Source organism: Canis lupus, chromosome 12 (assembly GCF_011100685.1).
Source record: "Canis lupus familiaris isolate Mischka breed German Shepherd chromosome 12, alternate assembly UU_Cfam_GSD_1.0, whole genome shotgun sequence".
NCBI lineage: Eukaryota > Metazoa > Chordata > Mammalia > Carnivora > Canidae > Canis > Canis lupus.
This window is the reverse complement of record NC_049233.1, coordinates 48,615,012-48,637,177: the sequence shown is the minus strand read 5'-3', so window position 1 is coordinate 48,637,177 and position 22,166 is coordinate 48,615,012. Positions and strand designations below refer to the sequence as shown.

Genomic DNA, 22,166 nt, shown 5'->3' with positions numbered 1-22,166 from the left:
CAAAAATTTCAGCAACTGGTTCAACACAAAGGAGATGGTTTTGAGTATGCAGAAAGTAGATTTCCCTGGCAGTGGGAATGCATAGGTCAGGTTATATATTAAAAGATAATTAATACAGTTGTGACAAATCAAGTTGAGCACAGGAAACAAGTCTTGTTAGTGAAATTATGTTCTTGTCATCTAATAAAAAATTTGTGCTTTGTGAATTAATTCATTTCTAAGCTTTTATTTTTCCTTTTGATTCCCCAAATTTTTGTCCAATCTTGGATCAATGGAAAAAAGAAATCATTTCTTTTTTAAGGCGAGGAGAACTTAGTAAGTGGCAGAGGGTAGAAGGGTATATGTAGAGAGAAAGATGGAGTCACTCAGGTCAAGCTGGAGCCTGTTTCAAATAGGGGCCTGTGTTAAGCAATGATGCAAGCAGTTAAGGGTACTATAGTGGGGTGCCTGGGTGGCTCAGTTGGATTAAGTTTCCGGCTCTAGATCTTAGCTCAGGCCTTGATCTCGGGGTCATGAGTTCAAGCCCTACGTTGGGCTCCAAGCTGAGAGTGGAGCCTACAAAGAAAGGTCGGGGGGTATTAGAGCCACTGGATATAGTCAGGACCAGCATCAGCTAACACCCCAGGACTAGTAACAGAAGCAGGGGCCCAAGACCAATTAAAGTTCTTTGGAAAAGGAAAGGATTTTTTCAACAAACTGTCACTCTTCAGACATGACCTTTCTAGGTCTACTAAAAGGCAGCTGCCACTGAAGGCTCTGCCAGATTTATCTCTAAACAGAACTGAGAGACTTTACTGCTTGAGCTTAATAAGCAGTATGTGCCAAGCTGACCCCGACCAGAGGGAGATCTTATTCTCAACCTCAACTGCACCCACAGACTGACTTGTTTCCTACCCTCTTCTGTTATCTTGTTTGTTGTGTGTCTTGTCTTACATTCTGCTGTGTGCCGTGTAAGAAGTCAAGTTAGTCACATGGTAAAAGGTCATTGAGTTTGGAGTCCTGAATCTGCTTTAGAATTATGATTAACTTTGCTTTATGATTATATAAAGCTGACATTGTGCAAAGTCACAATTCATGTGTGTGCCCTCATAGTATACTCATGGTAATGGCAACATCAGAGACTAGAACACGGACTAAAATCTGATAAAAACCTAAGAGAACCATGGTTGCAATCTCTCTCTGCCTGGGATTTTCTATCACAAGCTTTTCATATACATATATGTATATATACATTTTTTTTTAACATGGAACCTTCTCTTAACACGCAACCCATCTAGATAGGTTTTTGTGACTAGGGACGTATGATTCTCCTCCCACAACACATGACCTTCCTGTGAGAAATGTGTCAAGTGAGATGACAGGGCACGCAATGAAGTCATCATTAATCCTGAACCTGTACCATTTACAGGCAGTTAACAATGTTTGGATTTAGAAGGTTTGTTATTTCTCGAATAAACTAAGCTCAAATGGGAAAACATGAAGTTTTTGAACCACTTTCCATTCTCTAGAGCTCAACAAAATACTGCATTAGACAAATGATAGATGTTCAAATTCTAATGTTACTGTTCACTCCCTGGCACAAGGTCTACTTAGGCTTTGACCTAAACAAGATTCTTGTATATTTAAGACCTGGGCCTTATATTTCTATTTTATATTTCTGAGGTTTATTTTTTAAGGTGATTGGATACTTTGATCCACTGAACTAACAAAAGCTAGTCTTACATTTCCATCACTAGGAAAAAGGATTGGACTCTTATTTTGAAAGCCAGTTTGAATTTTTCTCAGATGAAGACACTAGTAATTTTTCTTTTGTATGAGGCACTTATTCTTCAGTCATTGATAAGAAACTAAAAACCTGTTCCACTGCATTTTAGTAATTACATCGAATTATTCTGTATTAAAGTTGAAAATCCTTTTTATAGAAAATTCAATATTATAATTATGTATCTCTTACCATGTACAAATTACATTGGCATTTTTCAGCTTTGGAGACTAGTAAAACATTCATTTTTAAACAACACAACTTAAAAAAATCCTTCATTATATGAATAATATGACTTATTTTTCTTTAGTTTTTTAGGTAAACTCCACACCACACATGGGGCTTGAACTCACAGCCCCGAGATTAAGAGCCCCATGCTCTACTGACTGAGTCTGCCAGGTGCTCCGACATTTATAGTTTAAAAGCACACCATCATCTGTAAAATTGATGAATTAATAAGAGAATAATATATCAACATATTTGAGAAACTTTAGCTTCATGTATTTTTCTAGCTCTGTGTATACATTGAAAAAAACCCCAAGACAACTATTAAACATTTATTACCATTTCAGGTTTTCATATACATTTTTTTAAGATTTTATTTATTTATTCATGAGAGACACAGAGAGAGAGAGAGAGACACAGACACACACAGAGGCACAGACACAGGCAGAGGAAGAAGCAGGCTCCATGCAGGGAACCTGAAGTGGGACTCGATCCCAGGTCTCCAGGATAACGCCCTGGGCTGAAGATGGCGCTAAACCACTGAGCCACCTGGGCTACCCTCATATACATTTTAATATGTACATATTAAAACATTACAAAAACTACTATCACCTGATGGTAGTAGAGATTGCTTACTTGAAAATATTAACTTCATACATATCAAAATGCATCATCCTCAGTTCTATCATTGAACTGAGGTTCAATGCCTGAAGTATGTTAAAAAGATAAAGAAGTAGTTTATCATACCTTATAGCATTATAAAGAGTTGCCAGTCAGCACAAGAATAACTGACTTATTTTAAAATGAAAATGTTTTTTGATAGTTTGAAGGTTTATATGCTATGTAGGGCATTTCCCAGAAGACTAAAAAGACGCTTTACATAAAAAGAAAGAAATGTATAAAACACAACTATCAGAATATTTTTTTTAAAAAAGAGTATTAGACAATCATTTTTTTTTTAAGATTTTATTTATTTATTCATGAGAGACAGAGAGAAAGAGAGGTAGAGACACAGGCAGAGGGAGAAGCAGGCTCTACGCAGGGAGCCCGACGTGGGACTCGATCCCCGGTCTCCAGGATCAGGCCCTGGGTGGAAGGCGGCGCTAAACTGCCAAGCCACCCAGGATGCCCGACAATCACTCTTTTAACAAAGACTTTTGTTTTTTTTTTTTTTAGGATTTCATTTATTTATTCATGAGAATATACAGAGAGGAGAGAGAGAGGCAGAGACACAGGCAGAGGGAGAAGCAGGCTCCACGCAGGGAGCCCGACGTGGGACTCGATCCTGGGTCTCCAGGATCATGCTCTGGGCTGAAGGCAGCGCTAAACCACTGAGCCACCCAGGCTGCCCTAACAAAGACTTTTAATATCAATTTATTCTATCCAAACAAACTGACGTGACTCAGGTATTTAAAAATATTTTAGAAACACTTCCTCAAAAATTTCCAAGACAGCAGCTTTCAGATGTTCCCCCAATACCAGGGTTGTTCCGATGAAGTAAATCTTATGAGAACTCACCACCAACCACAAGCAAATCTTATGAGAACTCACCACCAACCACAAGCATTTTCAGGCATAAGCTTACTCTTCTTACCACCCTGAGCTTAGAAGCAGGCAGTCCTCAACAAAAGTTCATTGAACCCAAGTACTGAAATTATAACAGCTAAAATACCAACATATCAATAAACAGGCTTTTGAAAGACTGTGGGAAATCAAAACACTGTCAGTTTATACAAGTATTCATAAACATGTGAAAATGTTCTAGTTTATCCTAAATGCCTCAGCCCTTTTGAATGCTACACTAATTAAAAGGATACATTTCCTGAGTAGTTCATAAAATATGGATAGTATTTAAAAATGAAAAGCAGTGTGAAAAGGGTAAGCTAAATATTAGCTATACTCAGTCTTACTATATGGCATAGTGCAATCCAGTAATTAATAGTACCACATAATTGTTTTATTCAGGTTCTGTTTGTCAGGCCTGCTTTTAAAATTAAGTCACTAAAGAGAAAATATTTTCAGTCTGTAATTATATTTAAATCATCAATTTGACTTGTGCTTTTTAAAGTCTATTAATTTAACAAAGATAGCCAAAAGTTGATATTTGAGGAAAAGACTTTCAGTTCAGGGTATAAACGATAAAAGATCATTTTAAAAAGCATGTAATAAAAGCATTTTCTGTAAAAACAAAGACACCTCAAGCAGGTCCACCTATACCTCTAGTTTAGGTCAGAAATGAAGTCAATCTTAAAAAAAAATCATATAATCTTTAACTTTGCACTAAGTCACGTTGGCCTTCTTCCCCTCATGAGTCAGGTCTTAGTGTACCTGAAGGAAATTAAAGCATACTGAAAAGATACTGGCTTCAAATAATATACAGACATATTGATATATTGCATCAATATCTAGATATATAACCTAGTGGATTAGGTGTCATCCTTCAAACCATTTCTAGGAGAAAAACTTGGCTGTCAGCTTTCCTCAAAGCAAAGATACAATTTTCCTCAAAAACAGGATACAAAATTATAAATTCTGCAAAGTCCTATTTGTTAACATCCTAAAAATAAGCAATTACCTTTTAGGTATAAAGAGCTAAATACAGCCCTTCCTTGTCTAAGAGTGACACTGGTCACCTGTAATTTAGTGCTTCCTTTATCTTCCAAATCTTTGGAGATTTACTATACCCTGTGAGGATCAACCAACAATGGTAATTTAATCCCAGTATAAACATTTATGGAAATCCAACACCGTTACTTAGTGCCACTGAAGTATGAGAGTATAAAAAGAGCTTAGTTCTAAAAGGAAAATCGCTTATTACAATGGAAGTAGTCTCTTAAATTCAAATGGCATCATGAAGATCAGTGATAATTGATTCCTCTGGAATGAGATTTTTTATTCCAGCATTTATTGTATGTGTTTAATGATATTTTTTACTGTGATGTGGCTCAATTAACTCACTGGTATATAAAAAATAAAAAGGGATTAAAAATATGAATTATATTAAATGCTATTAAGGTAAAAATAATGTAAAATATCAAAGTAATATAGGACAGAGATGGGAAAAAATTTTTTTTTTAAATAAAGGGCCAGATAGTAAATATTTTAAGTTTTACTGGTCGCATGATCTGGTCTTGGTCTCTATTTTTTTCTACAATTCTTTAAAAATGTAAAGATTATTTTGTACCTGCTAGCCACATAAAATCGGGTGCTTGCCAAGTGAGGCCACAGCTTGTAGTTCCTTGATATAGAAGAAAAGCAATCCTCAGCTACTAACTCTCTACCCTTTTTTTCAACTTTAAATAATTTCAGATAGGACAGGAATTAGAGGTTCAAAGGACTATAAGGATAAGTGATCTAACTTTCCAAATGAGGAGCTCAAGGCCCAGGAGTCCCACATGACCCGCTAGTAACAGAGAGGCCAAACACTGGTCTTTCACCTTCTATTTTTGGAATATACTCAAATTTGAGGACTCCCTTTAAAATAAAGTATACTACAGCTTTACTGTATTCACAGCTTAAAGTATTTGCTTTACCAGATATTTTTCACATTCTTTTATCAAGAAATTCACACTAAGAAAAGAAAAAAAATATATATATATATACATTTTTTTTTTTTAAAGAAAAGAAAATCTTTAAAATACTTTCAAAATAGTATGGAGATAGCGTGCGGCTTAAGGAGGTTTAGAATTCTGTCCCCTAAACTCGGTAAGCTGGACAGGCTGGCTTCTGAGTAGAAGCCTGAATAGGGCTGCTAGGTCTATGACATTAATATTCAAAGCAAATAGACATTACTCCTTTCTCATTAAGTCCCCCAGAAGACACTGGGATACCACACAAACACTTCACAGAAAGAGTCTAACCCTATCCGTCTATATTTTTTCCTATTACGGATATGTGGAATTAGGAATAGCATTTTAATGCCACTTCTCAGAGTTAATTATATTAAAAAATTTTTTCATTTTCCTTCCAATGGTAAAACTGAAGCTTATGCTTTGTACCTGAGTTTCCAGTTGTTTCCCACAGCACTTCTGGTCAAAAACCTCTCTTTATTATCAATGAAAAGATTCTCTAAACCAAAACAGACATAATCAGATTTTTTTTCATAATCAGATTTTCAAAACCTCTTTTTATTATCAATGAAAAGATTCTCTAAATCAAAACAGACATAATCAATTTTTTTTTCATAATCAGATTTTCCCTAAATTTAGTACATGAATTTTAAAACAATTTCATTGCCCTATACCAAAAAGGAAAAAAAATCTTTCATGGACCAACTCCAAATATAAAGTTTGAAATTCCTTGAATCTTTTAAAATACACTTATACAACAACTGAATTTATGAAATATTATCACTGATAAGCCATGTAGCATCCAGACTGTTTGAAGAAATGCCATCACAGGGTTGCCTGGCTGGCTCAGTCAGTGGAGCACGTGACTTTTAATCTTGCAGGGTTGTGAGTTCAAGCCTCAGACTGAGTATAGAGATTACTTAAAAATAAAATCTTTACCAAAAAAAAAAAAAAAAAAAAGAAATGCCATCACATATCAGCTTCTAAAAGATCACAATTTCATCAGACTTGTGAAAATTTTCATTTTAAGTATCTAAATTAATATTTTTAGGTAAATTCTATGCCCAATGAGGGGCTCAAACTCATGACCCTGAGATCAAGAGTAACATGCTCTACTGACTGAGCCAGCCAAGTGCCCCTGAAAAATTTCATTTTAGATAATGAAGTCATGGGTTTTCTCCACATCATGGCCTCATTTTTCAGGTAAGAGGAATCTGACTCCTTTAAGACCAAAAATTAAGGATGTTCTCCTCCATCATTAAAAAAGATTAAAGAAAAAAATCATTACTTAATGATCCGTAAGTGGCTCCTAGATCTTCCTTTTATTCTACCGTATTTAAAAACTCTTCTTCTTGAAGTTTCAATTTAAAGTCTTCTTTGATTCTCTCTAGCAACTCTGGTTTAAAAATAACATCCAATGCTGTCATTGCCAGAGCTTTGGCAGTACGTAAAGTGTAGAACTGAGCTTCTTGTGATCCTAAAAGGTAGAGAAAAATAAATGAATAAGCCTCCATATTTATTACAAATTACTGTACTGGTTTGCAGGTTAGTACTCGATACTGAAACTGCCTCTTCAAATGCCCACACCTCAATATTTTCTGATCATGTCAGAAAATGAAGTAACAATAGGCTAAACTAAATGAGCAGCTATTACCACAAAAAGAGAGCATATGCCAACACATTCAATTCTAAAAACACTTACCTGCAGCTTCAGTATATTGTTCTGTATGGTTCAAGGCATCAGATCCAATGTAAAAATATGGATGAATCCCAGGAACCACAAAAGTAACATTTCCAAAATCAGTAGATCCTTTGAAAGGTAAGACAATCCATGAATTTCTAATTGCTAGTCCAATAAACACCAGACTGCACTTACCCAATTTCTATAGGATCTGACATGATTTACCACTCCTTTCCTTCTAGAAATTCTCTATTCCTTTGGCTTCCATGACTTGACTCTCTCCTGTCTAGCTCTCTGTTTCCTCTAAATTGCTTCCATTGCCTGTCTCCTAAGTGCTGGTAATCCCTAGGGTGTCATCTTTGGGCTTCTTCTCTGTGTACTTAGGTGATCTCAAAAACTCCTTTGTTTTCAATTACCTTTCAGATACTGACAACTTCTCTATCTGCAATCTAGACATCTTTGGGAGGTCCAGATTCAATAGTCCAGAACAATTCCCCTTAAAAGTTCTATAAGCACTTCAAACTTAACATATTAATAATATATACCAACATACCATACCCCAACCTGTTTTCTCCTGAACTCCTTATCTCAATAAATGACATCAACACCCATTTCTATGGTCAAGTCCTTTTGAGTCCACTTCATCAACAGCTACTATTATATTTTAGGAGATATATTGCTAACATGCAAACATATTAGTGATGCCTTTAAAAAGAAAAAATCTAAAATAATCCCCAAAACACTTGTAACTATTTAAATTCTAATCATTGCTTACTAAATTGTTAGTAAACGACCACAATAGTTATCCTCAGAAACTGGAATGCCCCTCTTGTAAGTACTTGCTAGCCTGCCTACTGATGACTGAGAATAAATTAAAATTTTATTTCTTAAGTAGCTCACTTAAAAATTCAAATTAAGCAAAAATTTTTTTAAAAGATTGTATTTATTTATTCATGAAAGACACAGAGAGAGGGGCAGAGATATACGCAGAGGGAGAGGCAGGCTCCCTTCGAGGAGTCTGATACAGGACTTGATCTCAACAGCCCAGGACCACAACCTGAGCCAAAGACAGATCTCAACCCCTAAGCTACCCAGGTGCCCCAAAACTAAGCAAATTTAAATACTAGAAATATTTAGAATACAAAGGAAAAAGTATATTGGCTATTTCTAAAAGCAAATCTGCTCATTTAACACTTTACATTCACTGAAGAGTTCATTAGTTTCTTTCCCCTAACCATTAAGTTTTTGAAATATATTGTTAAAAACAAGAGCTATACCTCCCTACCTCCAAAGCTGCTAAACAAAACCATTTAACTAAAGATGATATTTTCCTTCCTCAAATAGCACAATATAGCATATATGAAAGAATCTAGTTACCTGAAAAGCCATTCAACATTGCATCTTCTGAAATAAATTCTATTCCCAGTTTTTTTCCATTTTCAACATAAGCTTTCCATAGGCTCTTATTGGGAAGAACATTGTAATAATCGCGTGCTCCACCTTTAATTTCTACCTAATAAAAAATTGTAAAACAAATTTTGAAATAAAAAACTCATTCACTCTCTAATTTTCAAACCAGCAAGAAGTTTAAGAGAGCACACTTTCCCTTTCGTTTTTTTTCACTTTCCCTTTCAGATACAAACTCTCTCAAATACTTTACGTTTAAAAATTATGTATTTTGTATAATGAGACTTCCCTAGGACCCTATCTCCTTTATGTTATATATACACCAAATCACACAATGTCATCTTGCTCTACTAATCAGTGATTCTCAACCTTAGTAACTTCAATAGGGTATGGAAGGAGCCCAGGAATCTCCATTTTAGCCAGCACCTCCAAGTAATTCTGATGCAAGCAGTCCAAAAACCAGCCACTGAGGAACACTGCTCTAGGCTGTAGCCTCTAGAAGAAAAAAATTAAGCTTTGCTCATATCCAAAATACAAGCTGACACTGACACCACTGCCTGGTACCCTAAGAGAAAGAGAGGTTTACAATGAAGAAGGATTGACTATGGTCCTCATTTGCTATTTATTTTTTAAAGTACTCTCTACACTCAATGTGGGGCTTGAACTCATAACCCTGAGATCAAGAGTTGCATGTTCTACCAACTGAGCCAGCCAGGTGCCCGATCCTCATTTATTAATCTCTGTATTTCAGTATATGAAGATTTACAAGTAGTTTACAGGTGGCCAGTTAAGAGGATTCACAGATTTTGTTTTGATTAAGTCCAAAAGTTCCTCAAACTAAAGGTAATATAATTAGTAAAAGCCAATTTTAAAATGGTAGAATTGACATTTCTTCTAGTCTTAGCAATATCTAAGTTAGAAATAATGACAACCTCACCATATAAGTCAGCCAAAATATAAAAAATTAAAGAGACTATTTAAAATCTAGATTAAAATCTAATAACAATGAACCTTATCCTAAAGGAATATTATACCTTAGGATACTAGCTAATAATAGTTCATGTATTTATTCTATAAGTATTTATATTTAGAATTATAAATAAATAAGGGATGAATGATTAATTTTTTACTCTTGGGCACTTAACATAAACTGCCTGAGAATCACTGCTACTATGAGACACCATTACTATCAGAATAAATCAAACATCTCTAGTCTAACAAGAGTAGAAACAAATAAGGTAGTAATAAGGATGATGGCTAGACCCTAATTCTTAAAAAATATCTCATTTCCCACAAGAATCCAAAGATGAATTATATGATCTCTATTTTTCTTATCTCTATTTTTCAAGAGAAAATAGAGGCCTAAAGATATGAAATAAGACAGTAAAAATGTTTCCAAAGTTACAAAGTCAGTAGACTGAGAGGTAAGATCCAGATCTTGGCTCTCCAACTAGACTATAAACTCCTCCCAGGGCAAGATTTAGGTCATTCTGAAACATGTCATCTTATGTATGCCCTATATGATTGATACATAAATGTCACTGACTTTATGGTTCAAATGAACAAACTTGCTTCACTAATTTCTGCATCTATTTTAACTTTCCAGCAAGACATCAGTATTTATAACATTACTGCACAAATCTGTAACTCCACCAAAATTAGCTTTTGCTGATTTTGCCAGAAAGTACCTTTTTGGGTACTGTACAGAGCAATTCTGAAAACATAACTGCTAAGAAGGAAGGCTGTAACTTGCAAAAAAAAGAGGGATTCTAGTGCAGCACTATCAAGAGCTATTCCATTAACAGTGTAATAAGATGACTGTATGTGGGCACTGAGCAAAATAAATAAGAATTAAAGACTTTCATATCACCTATTCAGTCACTTGATTTTACATATTCAAATCATTGCCAAATGAAAAAGAGGCAAGGTAGGTTCTCATCGAACTTTAAAAAAAAAAAAAGATTTATTTACTTACTTTAGAGAGAGTGCAGTCATGCACCTGTGTAGTGTGTGGGGAGGGGCGGAAAGAATCTCAAGCGGACTCTGCGCTAAGTGTGGAGCCCAATGGGGCTCAATCTCACCACCCTGAGATCATGACCTGAGCTAAAATCAAGACGTCCAATGCTTGATCAAGACGTCCACCCAGGCACCCCAGGTTCTAATCTAACTTAACAATAATCTCAATAATCTAATTTAATAACCCCAGCCCATATATATACCTCTAATTTTAACTTAGATTAACTCTTAAAAGGTCTTACTGTACAACCAGTAGCCAAAGCTGCAGCTCTGAAGCAGTCTTCTGCTTTTTTGGTCAAAACTGGAAGTTCTTTCATTGAGGGTGCACGGAAGTAATAGATTAATTCAGAATAAGAGGGAATGATATTGGGTTTTACACCACCACTTTTTATTATGCCTATAAAAAGAACCAAATTACTGAAATTGAGTTTGGAGACCATTTCTTTAAGTTAAAATACACCCATAAAGTTTTCAGCCACTATGTACATGAAGAAAAACAATTTAAATTTATTAGCTTCACAGATATGCCAAAGAGACTTTTATTTCAGTAGGTTTCATTACCATTGTGTTGTACATTTTGATAAACTTTTGACCTAAGGGATAAAAATGGTATAAGGTTATATAACTACCCTTGTACTACCAGAATCCTATGAATATTTTAAATGTCATTGGATTCTAGGGACATAATTTTTATGCCAGTAAGAAACCAAAGTAGGTCAAAGATCACTAAGCACTATTGCTGCCAAAACAAATGCATTTATTTGGAACTACACTGAGAATGAAGATTTATCCATTCAAAGTAATAACTAAAATAGATGTAGAAATAAAATTTATATGACCTGCTCTCAAAATATAATTTCTACATATTTCTCTTTAAAAAAAACTAAGAAAACTGGTAAAAAGTACAATTACAAATTAATTTCAGCCTACAACAAAATCAGAAAGAACAGATATTAAAGTATAACAATATCTCAAATCATAAGAAAATAAATTTAAAAATAAATTTGTACCTTCAAGATAGTACTTTATTACCTTAGTTACCTTAAGGTGATATGCATAATTTAAAAAGATGTTACTCAGGATTAATGGCACTTGAAAAAATAAAACCAGTAACCGTAACTTTTTAAAAATAGAGCAAATGATTTATTACCATTAAAGAACAGTGAGGATAACTGGAAAAATCAAGATTCAACTTTCAAATACCTACAGAAAGCATGTATGTCCTTACATAAAATCATTATCTCTAATACTCAAAATGACCATTCCCCATTTATACATAAATACTCTTAACTGCCTTCTTTCCCAATAAATATAAACCTCCTAGTGTTCTCTCACATGAATTTCTGAAAACGTTTAAAAATTTTTGGAATATTCTTATGAAGTACATAAAAAGTCTCCAATTTTTAAAACTCAAATACTAATTACATTGCACTGAAACACATTAAACACCATCTATTACACAAAATACTTGACATTCATACCATGAACTCTCCAGGATGGTTTCATTTGCTGTCTCAAGACAGACAGATTGTTGTAGGCAAGAACAGCAGCATCCAATGCATTTACTCCTTCCCAGGGATATGCAGCAGCATGACATGCTTTGCCATAGTATTTCACAGTCACACTAGGAAACAAAATATCATTCAGAATTACTCTTCAAAATCACTAAAGAAAATCTAGGTACTGTCATTAGAATTACCCAACAAGTATTTAGAATTAATTCAGACTGCCAGAATTTTTATTTGCAAATCATTTGTAGAAATAAGTTACCTGAGAGATAACTATTATATAATATAGTGACTGACACAAAGATCTCATTCCAAAGAAGAACTTTGCTCAACCAACTTCCTGTATAAATTAAATCTGTATGCAATTCAAGTCAAACAAACATGCAATTCTGTATTAGGTGCTAGAATTACAAAAAAAGATGGTTCCTGTCTCCTTCTATGCTCCACTGTGATAACTCTGTATCAAAGATCTGCATAACTCAGATAATTCCGTCTTAAGGTTAACCGAAGATGAAGTAAAACAGAAATAAGTGACAATTTGGTCTTTTTATTTTTTTATTTTTTTAAAGATTTTATTTATTCATGATAGACAGAGAGAGAGAGAGAGAGGCAGAGACACAGGCAGAGGGAGAAGCAGGCTCCATGCCGGGAGCCCAAAGTGAGACTCAATCCCGGGACTCCAGGATTGCACCCTGGGCCAAAGGCAGGCACTAAGCCGCTGAGCCACCCAGGGATCTCCCAATTTGTTTTTTTTTACAGATTTATTTATTTATGAGAGAGAGAGAGAGAGAGAGAGAGAGAGAGGCAGATACATAGGCAGAGGGAGAAGCAGGCTCCCTGCAAGGAGTCTGATGTGGGACTGGATCCTAGGACCCAGGGATCACACCCTGAGCTAAAGGCAGTCACTCAACTACTGAGCCACCCAGGTGTCACCCCCCTTTTTCTTTTAAGATTTTTAATTTAGAAAGAGCTGACAATTTGAAATGAGTTACGACAATAGCAGATTATACTCACAATATTATAAGATACTGTAGCATTGTCAGTTGTTCTTGACCAGTATTTTATTAGTGTTCCAAAATACTTGTATCACTAATAGCTTAAAATTTTATCAATTACTGTTATTCCACTTTCAAATCGTTCTCATACCAATCTTAACTACTCCAATAATAAAAAAAAAAAAAGGTTTAGGGCAGCCCTGGTGGCTCAGTGGGTTTAGCGCCGCCTCCAGCCCAGGGCGTGATCCTGGAGATCCGGGATCGAGTCCCACATCAGGCTCCCTGCATGGAGCCTGCTTCTCCCTCTGCCTGTGTCTCTGCCTCTCGCTCTCTCTCTCTCTCTGTCTCTATGAATAAATAAATAAAATGTTTAAAAAAAAAAAAAAGGTTTAAAGGAAGGATTGGGTGGCGGGTGGGGGTGGGGTGGAATTAAAAGAAAATGAAAATTTAAAAAAATTAAAAAAAAAAATAAATGAAGGATTGCATAAGAAATAGTCGTTTATAACATGACTTGCTTAGACACTTTTTAAGCCTAACAGTATCCATATTTAAATTATTAAAAAGTTACTGTAGATTTATTTTTTTAATGGACTAGATTCAAGAGTCCTTGGTATGCTCATATTTCTTGACGAATTCAAAACAATTTGTTAGCAAAGACAAATAAAAGCATCCAAATATATTATTAAGACTTTATTGGATACTTGCTACTTCCTTGACATATATTTTGTCACATTATATTGAAATTGAAATTTTAACAAAACTGAAAAGGATGGCCTTTATGAAAATGGCTCTAGTACCATTTCTCCCAGGGATCAAATCCATGTACAATTAAAACACAATAAACCATAGGAAAAGAAATGTTCATGATTATTTTATACCCACATTAATATTTTAGCATATTTTAAAACAGATTTTAAAAAATATATTTTATACAAACTGATACGGAGTAATTTTTAAGACATATTCTTTCATTTTCTGGCAAGAAGAGCCAAACCAACAATATATTTAGCAGAATATTTAAAGGGGAAAATCCTCCTTTAAAATTCAATTTTTGAAAAATAAAATAAATTAAAAAAAATAAAATAAATAAAATAAATTCAATTTTTGGGGCACCTGGGTGGCTCATCAGGTTAAGCATCTGCCTTTGGCTCAGGTCGAAATCTCAGGGTCCTCCCTTGGGGTAACCTACCTCCCCACCCCACCTTGCCCCAGCTCAACAGGGAGTCTGCTTGTCTCTCTGCCCCCACCCCCTTACTCATGCTCTCCCTCAAATAAATAAAATATTTAAACAAATAAAATTCAATTTATATGTGTACCTATTTATGTTTATAAATATACTCAAAAAGTCCTGGGAGGATATATGTCTCTTCAGGAGGGAGAGGATGTGGGAAAGGTGGGATAACTATTTTTAAAATTTCATTTTAGTTCTTGGTTCTCTTTTCTGTCTTAAAAGATGGCCAACGAAAAATCTAGGAAGCCAGACACTAAAAAAAGGCTTGAGGTCAACTGGGTTGATCAGGATCAAGGCCAAGAAGCCTAACTCATTAGTCCTAGAAGGCTAATGGGCTGGGAAGCCTGCCTACAGCTGCAAGTCCCTTCTAGCCAGAGGCACTGGCAGAGATTTCTAACCTCCAAGGTTCTCCAGAGACGTTCTAATATATACTACCCCTGAAATCAAGGTTAAAAAATTCTTGTTTTTTTTTTTTTTTTTTTTTTTAATTTTATTTATTTATGATAGTCACATAGAGAGAGAGAGAGAGGCAGAGACATAGGCAGAGGGAGAAGCAGGCTCCATGCACCGGGAGCCTGACGTGGGATTCGATCCCGGGTCTCCAGGATCGCGCCCTGGGCCAAAGGCAGGCGCCAAACCGCTGCGCCACCCAGGGATCCCAAAAATTCTTGTTACTGAGACAGCACCAACTCCTAATGATAAGAAGGAAGATACCAGAACAGTTAATCATCTGAAAACAAGGCCTCATGAGATGCTTAAATGTAAAATAACAGTATAATCTAGAAGCTCGCTGGAATGGTTCTGCTATTAATCCCTAGCTACCGCAGAGGAGAGTATGTGGTTTTTTTCCAGCAGCTGAGCAGTGGCTCCTTTACACTGGCCCACTAACCTCTTGACCACTGACTACTAGGATCGAAAGTTCTGGTGTACAGAATTCAAACCACTTCAATGATCCATGTTCCTAAGTACCAAAAAAATTAAAGGTCAGCACCAGACAAATCAGAAAAGTATACACTGACTGGCAAATTCCACTAAAATCCAGAGCTAGTTTCTCTATTCTCTCTCAAAAATATAATTCACCCTCTGTGCAAAGAACTCAAATGACAATAAACTAGAAAAGTGTATTTTCTTCCCAAGTCTAATAAAGCTGCCTCTTACAAATCTATTCAGTTGCAAAGACAATCCCATATTAAAGGATAGGTATTTTCAAGAAAATAGATTGCTCTCAGTTTAAACTAGAATATGTGTTGGGGTGTCTGGGTGGCTCGGTCTGTTAAGCATCCGACTCTTGGTTTTGGCTCAGGGCATGATCTTGTGGTTGTGGGATCGATCAAGCCTCAAGTTGGATTTTGCACTCAGTGCATGCACAGTCTACTTTGGATTCTTCCTTCCTCTGCCCCTCCCCACTCATGCTCTTTCTAATAAATAAATAATTTTTAAAAATTGAATATGTGTCAACATATTCTGTTTGCTACTCTTATGCTTTTTAGGCACTACCTTAATAGTCCAATGATGAACACCACATTAAATCTCAATTTAGAAGAGGCTTACCAAATGTTATTCAAAGGGAATCAAGTAAGGTATTACATCATCATTTTTCAATTCACTTTTTAAATGTGTAAATATGGGAGTTTTACTCCTCAGTTAGGACATGCAAATATTTTAATAGTCTGTTTTCCACAAAGGGGCTTATTTCAACTTGACTACTTACTCATGTTCCGCCACATCAGGTAGATAAGCAGCATCCTCTTGGGATGGGTGAGCCATAAAAACAACATCAAGATTTTTAAAAGCCCCTGCTTCCATTAAATCAATTTTGCCACCACCTTCTTCTTCGGCAGGGGTTCCCAGGACAATTACCTAGAAGGAAATACCTGTGTCAGAGCAAAACAACCACAAAAAATCCTCGGAGGAAAATAGCAAACAGGTTCCCTTGCACATGTATTCACAACCTACATTAAAGTCCTTAAACTATGGAGCGAGGTTTTATTCTCTGACAAATAATGCAGTGGGCATAAATCTAAGGTGCTAAATTAACCACAAATCTTAACTTATATTATTATACCAATTTAGGGCAAAGTGTGCACTAAAGCTACAGCAGGAAACTCTTCCAAATTTTATAACTCAATTTTATAAAACTAATGGCAAAGATAAAAAAAAGATAAATACTATATATACTGAGTTCCTCAAAATTCTCTAGGGACCTATTTCTTTCTTTCTTTTTTTTTTTTTTTTTTTTTTAGGGACCTATTTCTTAAAGCTTCTTCTTGACTAAGTCTTTTAGTAATGTATATAATTATTCGTAAACACTTTACTAGTAAAGAACTTTCCAGTTACTTACTGGTTATCCTCACAACAACCCTGTGAGGTAGGCGAGCGATGTGTGTCATCATTTCAGGGATGGTAGTTTGAGGCCAGGAGTGAAGTGTTTGGCCCCATGACACAGAGCAAGTCTCCAGGTAGAGCAGGGATTAGTTGCCCTGATCCTCAGTCCTGAACTCTGATTCCTTACTGAGCTACCTCATTAAAAGGTCTTAACTCAAAATTTTTTTGAAGAGCATTAAATAAACCTTAAAACCACATTTAAAAACAGCCAACTAGGGATCCCTGGGTGGCGCAGCGGTTTGGCGCCTGCCTTTGGCCCAGGGCGCGATCCTGGAGACCCGGGATCGAATCCCACGTCGGGCTCCCAGTGCATGGGGCCTGCTTCTCCCTCTGCCTGTGTCTCTGCCTCTCTCTCTCTCTCTGTGTGAGTATCATAAATAAATAAAAATTAAAAAAAAAAAAAAACAGCCAACTATGACACAAACTTACTAATTCGATTCCACCAGTTCAACCAGGCAGATTTATTGGTCACCAAACACCTAATTAAACAAAAGAGAACTTTACAGAACATTTTACTTTGATATTTAAGCTTAACTTCTTCAAACAATTTTTAAAAGCAAAGAAAAATTATCTAGAAGCAACTAAAATACTTTCGAGATCACGTATAGGACTACAATGAAACAAGCTGGAAAAAGTCTTGTCTTGTTTAGGGAATCAACATAAACTCCATTTCCAGAGAGGACAGATAACCTTGCTACATAACAGTGCATTACCCTTCAAATGTGTACATTTCCCAAAGTTGAGCCTTCTCTGGAAGTTACAAAACTCTCAAACTCTCAAATTAACCTGCTTTTTACTGAACCCTGGGCTTTTTAAATTTGATGACTTCACAAGTTACATCTTGCTGACTTCTCTGAATCTTTCATAAACCTGATTAAAGTTAAATCTCTCCAGTGTTTCATGCAATGGCAAAGGACACTCCTCCCCCCCAACAAAACAAAAACCTACCCAGAAGCAGTAAAGAGAAGGGCAGCTAAAGAGAATAAGCCACAAAAGATGAAACTGTTAAGATAAAAGAGAAAAGTTACTGACATTTGAAAAAAAAAAAGGGGGGGGGGGCTACAGAATATGAAAATAAAACCTCGCTCTTGCCCTTAAGCCAAATGGTGATGATTGCATCTTAGCTCACAAAATGAGGACAGACCATCTGAAAAAAAAAAAAAAAAAGAAAGAAAAACACAGTATGCCCTGTAACAAACATAAACGGCATTACTCCACTTGAAGAAGACATTTCTTAAAACCATGAAATATTAAAATTTAAGGATGAACTCACTTATGTAGCAAATATTCATTCCCTTCCCTACTTTTCGTGCGGGCGCTTTGGTTGTTCTAATGAATGAGTATTTCCCGTCCAAAATACCAATGATTCGAGTCACAACAGCTCCTCTGACTGCCACACACAAAAGATGCTCTGCAGCTTGAGAGCCTTGGGTTTCCCTACCATGACGACTTTCTTCCAGAGATTGCACAACCCTGTCGGCGAATTGCGGTAGCCTCTGTTACCAAAAATAAATCACAACGAAAACCAGGCTCGGTTCTAAGTTCTTCCCCTTGGGAGAGTCTACTCAATCGTTGACAACTACGTAAGAGAAACCCAAAATCTGTCAAACGTCGCCGTGCGGGCAGCTCCCGAGCTGCAGACTCGTACCCAGGAGCCCCTCCCCCGCGCCCAGGCCGGGCGGGGACCCCGAGGGGGCGGCCGCGCTCGGGAAGCGCAGGATCCCGCGGTCCCCGGTCCCCGCCTCCGCGCCCGGGCGGGGCGGAGACCCCGAGGGGGCGGCTGCGCTCGGGAAGCGCAGGCGGTGCAGGTCCCGAGCCAGGGCCCCACCTCACCTTCACAGGCGGAGGCGGCCCGGGGCGGCCCTCCAGGGCCCCCTTCACGCCCAGCGCGGCCGCCGCCCCGACCTCGGCGATCAGGTTGTGGCCGCAGGCGTGCCCGAGGCCCGGCAGCGCGTCGTACTCGCAGAGGAAGCCCAGCTGCAGCGGGCGCGGCGTGGCGCGGCCCCCCGGCGGCTCCCACTCGGCGCGGAAGGCGGTGGCCAGCTGGTAGTGCGGCTGCACCGTCCACGAGGCGGCCGGAGGCTCGCGCTCGAAGAAGCGGGTCAGCACGTCGTGGGCCCGGTGCTCCTCGTAGGCCAGCTCGGGCTCGCTCCAGATCGCGCGGCTCAGGGCCCCCAGGCGCTCGGCCGCCTCGTCAATGCGCTCGGCGGCGCGCAGCTTCAGCAGCTCCAGCGCCGGGACGCCGCCGCAGGCGCCCCCGTCCACCGGCCGCTCCTCCCCGGGTCTCATCGCGACCACAGCCGGTGACCTGCCGGCGCCCCGCTCGACTGCGCGTCCGCTGGCTCCCTCCTAGCTGGCTCCCTCCGAGGTGCCCGCCTACCGCTTCAGCGCACGCTGCGGCGTCGGTGGAATCTGGGAGCGGCGCCCAAGTCAGCTCCGCTGCTCCCGGGAGCTCCGCGCCCCGAGCCCGAGGCCCCGCCTCCGTCGCTCCCGGGAGCACCGCCCCCCGAGCCCGAGGCCCCGCCTCCGCCCAGGAGCCCCGCCCCCCGAGCCCGAGGCCCCGCCTCCGCCGCTCCCGGGAGCACCGCCCCCGAGTCCGAGGCCCCGCCTCCGCCCAGGAGCCCCGCCCCCCGAGCCCGAGGCCCCGCCTCCGTCGCTCCCGGGAGCACCGCCCCCGAGCCTGAGGCCCCGCCTCCGCCCAGGAGCCCCGCCCCCCGAGCCCGAGGCCCCGCCTCCGCCGCTCCCGGGAGCACCGCCCCCGAGCCCGAGGCCCCGCCTCCGCCCAGGAGCCCCGCCCCCCGAGCCCGAGGCCCCGCCTCCACCGCTCCCGGGAGCCCCGCCCCCCGAGCCCGAGGCCTCGCCTCCAGCGCCTCGCCCGAAACCTGTCTGGTCCTCCCTCCACCCGCGAGTGCTCCGCCCCGGGGAGCAGGTGGGGAGCTGGTAACTGCTCCCAGCCGGGAGCGCTGGGAAGTCGCGGTGTCGAGGGACACCTCTCTCTTCCATCTCCTTGGCTGTGCTTACAACTGAATTATGCTTTAAAGTCATTATTACTTTTCTGCTGTGGCTTTTTTCCCACGGCAGCAGAATGAAGACGGTTTTATTGGCTCATTGCCATCAGACACAGACCAAGTGGAACATGGTCCTTGAAAAAGGCCACTTTCCTTTCTAGAACAGTGATAAAAAAAATTATACAAGATTTTTAGTTCATAAAACCAGATGCCAAAATAAATGCTATACAAAGAACACTGGTCTATAGACTATATTCTCAAGTGTTCAATACTGCCCTGACTTTCTTCTCTGGAGGTTGCTGTATTATCTAAAAGCTGCAACTACTCTATATAGTTTTCTTGTAAGAATGATGCTAGTGTCTAGAACAGCACCTGGAATATAGTAAGGACTGGATATGTATGAGCTACTATAGTCTTATTGGAGTAGAGTAGAACTAAGAACTTAAAATGAGTTTTTTTTAAGCTCAAACTAAAGAGTTAATAAAAAGATTTATGGTTGTAAATATTCATGCCATTTTGTTCACTTGAAATTTTATTTTATTTATTTATTTGTTCATTTATTTATTCATGACACACAGAGAGGCAGAGACACAGGCAGAGGGAGAGGGAAACCGGCTCCATGCAGGGAGCCTGACGTCGGACTCTATCCCGGTATCCAGGATCACACCCCAGGACGAAGGCGGCGCCAAACTGCTGGGCCACCAGGGCTGCCCGAAATTTGATTTGCATAGTAACAGCTACGAAAGAAAACATATGACCCGTTTAATTTGTAACTGTAATTGATGCTGAACTCAAGTAACATGATGTGTGCAGCTGCTGTGCACAAAATAACCGGGTTTTAAATTACCCAGTGAAGAAATTCAAGATGCCATAGTCTTGTTTTCCTCCAGAATGAAGCACAAAATCTGAAGAAAAAAAAAAAAAAAAACTGTTGATATTCTAAGGTGTTCCACATATTGAAAGTTTCGATTGGCTTTTCATACTCTACCCTCTCTCCCTTAATTTGTCACAATTAGGTTAACTGGGATACAACATATTCAGATAATTAGAGAAATGTATTTTTTAAAGGTTTCACCTATTTATTTTAGAGAAAAGTATTTTTTGAAAATAAGTCTAATGGAAGCTGCATAGTACATGAAGATTCTCTACTTCTGTTTTAACTATTTCTTTTCTTTTTTTTTTAAGATTTTGTTTATTTATTCATGAGAGACACAGAGAGAGGGGCAGAGACACAGGCAGAGGGAGAAGCAGCCTCCATGCAGGGAGGTCTCCAGGATCACAGCCTGGGCTGAAGGCGGCGCCAAACCGCTGGGCCACCAGGGCTGCCCCTGTTTTAACTATTTCATATGTTAACAATACCAGAGTACATGTCATATTTGAACTTGAAAAACACTGTCATTCTCATTAACACAGCCTTCTCAGCCCCGAAGGTATCAATGTGGTATTAAATTTCTGGACCCCCTTATTTATACTTAACAAATCATACCCTGGTATACTTTTGACAAAAATCCTACCTTTATCTATGAAATACAATATTATTGCTTTATGTGAGCAAAACCAATGGGAGCATTTGTAGAGCACCTACCCTGCGGCAAGCACCTAACATGTGCCAGGTGCTTTATCTGTATTGACTTATTTAATCCTCATAACAGCCTATGAGGTTGTTAATGTAATTATTTATCTTTATAGATGCAGTGTCCTAGATTACACAGCTAGTAAATAGTGGACCCAGGATGGGACAGAAGCCAGTCTGGCTCCCTGTGGCCTGCTTTTAGCCACCATGCTTTATTGCTTACGTAAGCAGACATCCAAATCCATAAATGCATCTGTAGCTTATCTATTTACATCAGAACCCGTAGCAATCACTTATTTTGAATAAATATATTGTAGCAACTCTGCCTGTTGACATAAGTAGGACACATGTAAACAACAGAAAAGGCATACACATCAATTCTATACAGAAGCTATTTATATTGCTTGTCATGAGTTAACAAAGCTGTCACTTGAGGTAGAGAAAAGATGGATTCGTTTCAAGTTCTGTTCTGTTTATGCACACACATGCTGTATATGTTTGGTTTCCATTGTGGGGACTGTATATTTCTTGCTCGTGGTGCTTTGTACCCTTTTATTTAATAAATTACAATAATTTGTTGGATGTGTATCTTCCCCAGAAATGTAGGGGAGAGGGAGAGGAATAAAAGGTGCTAAAATTATTTCATCCATAGAGAGAGTGCAGATATATCACCAGAAAATAAATAAAATTTAGAGTAAAACCTTAAAGAATATAGAAAAAAGGAATCAGTTCCAAATGTACAAAGGAGTCTTACTGACTACCTTTCCATTTTAACAATATTTGGAATCTGAATATTTTTCTCCAGA

The 22,166-nt window shown here is 38.7% G+C and overlaps 1 protein-coding gene across 1 annotated transcript; it reads right to left on the bottom strand.

Annotated features, from left to right (window-relative positions):
- Positions 1–6,093: 6,093 nt before the first annotated feature.
- PM20D2 (peptidase M20 domain containing 2) lies at positions 6,094–19,216 on the bottom strand. Its single transcript, XM_038554712.1, has 7 exons — positions 18,613–19,216; positions 16,106–16,254; positions 12,142–12,284; positions 10,903–11,057; positions 8,615–8,750; positions 7,259–7,366; positions 6,094–7,033 (listed from the first exon to the last, which is right to left on the bottom strand). Exons 1-7 carry the CDS (start codon positions 19,066–19,068, stop codon positions 6,879–6,881), a joined length of 1,302 nt encoding a protein of 433 aa, XP_038410640.1. The 5' UTR covers positions 19,069–19,216; the 3' UTR covers positions 6,094–6,878.
- Between the last annotated feature and the right edge of the window lie 2,950 nt (positions 19,217–22,166).

What these genes read in the sequence shown, in the direction of transcription:
- PM20D2 (XM_038554712.1), bottom strand. Translation starts at nt 19,068, where the DNA reads ATGAGACCCGGGGAGGAGCGGCCGGTGGACGGGGGCGCCTGCGGCGGC. An exon ending in GGCCGCCTCCGCCTGTGAAG is followed by an intron (nt 16,255 to 18,612) that starts GTGAGGTGGGGC and finishes ATTTCCTTCTAG; the next exon opens with GTAATTGTCCTGGGAACCCC. An exon ending in CTTTGGCTACTGGTTGTACA is followed by an intron (nt 8,751 to 10,902) that starts GTAAGACCTTTT and finishes ATTTTTTATTAG; the next exon opens with GTAGAAATTAAAGGTGGAGC.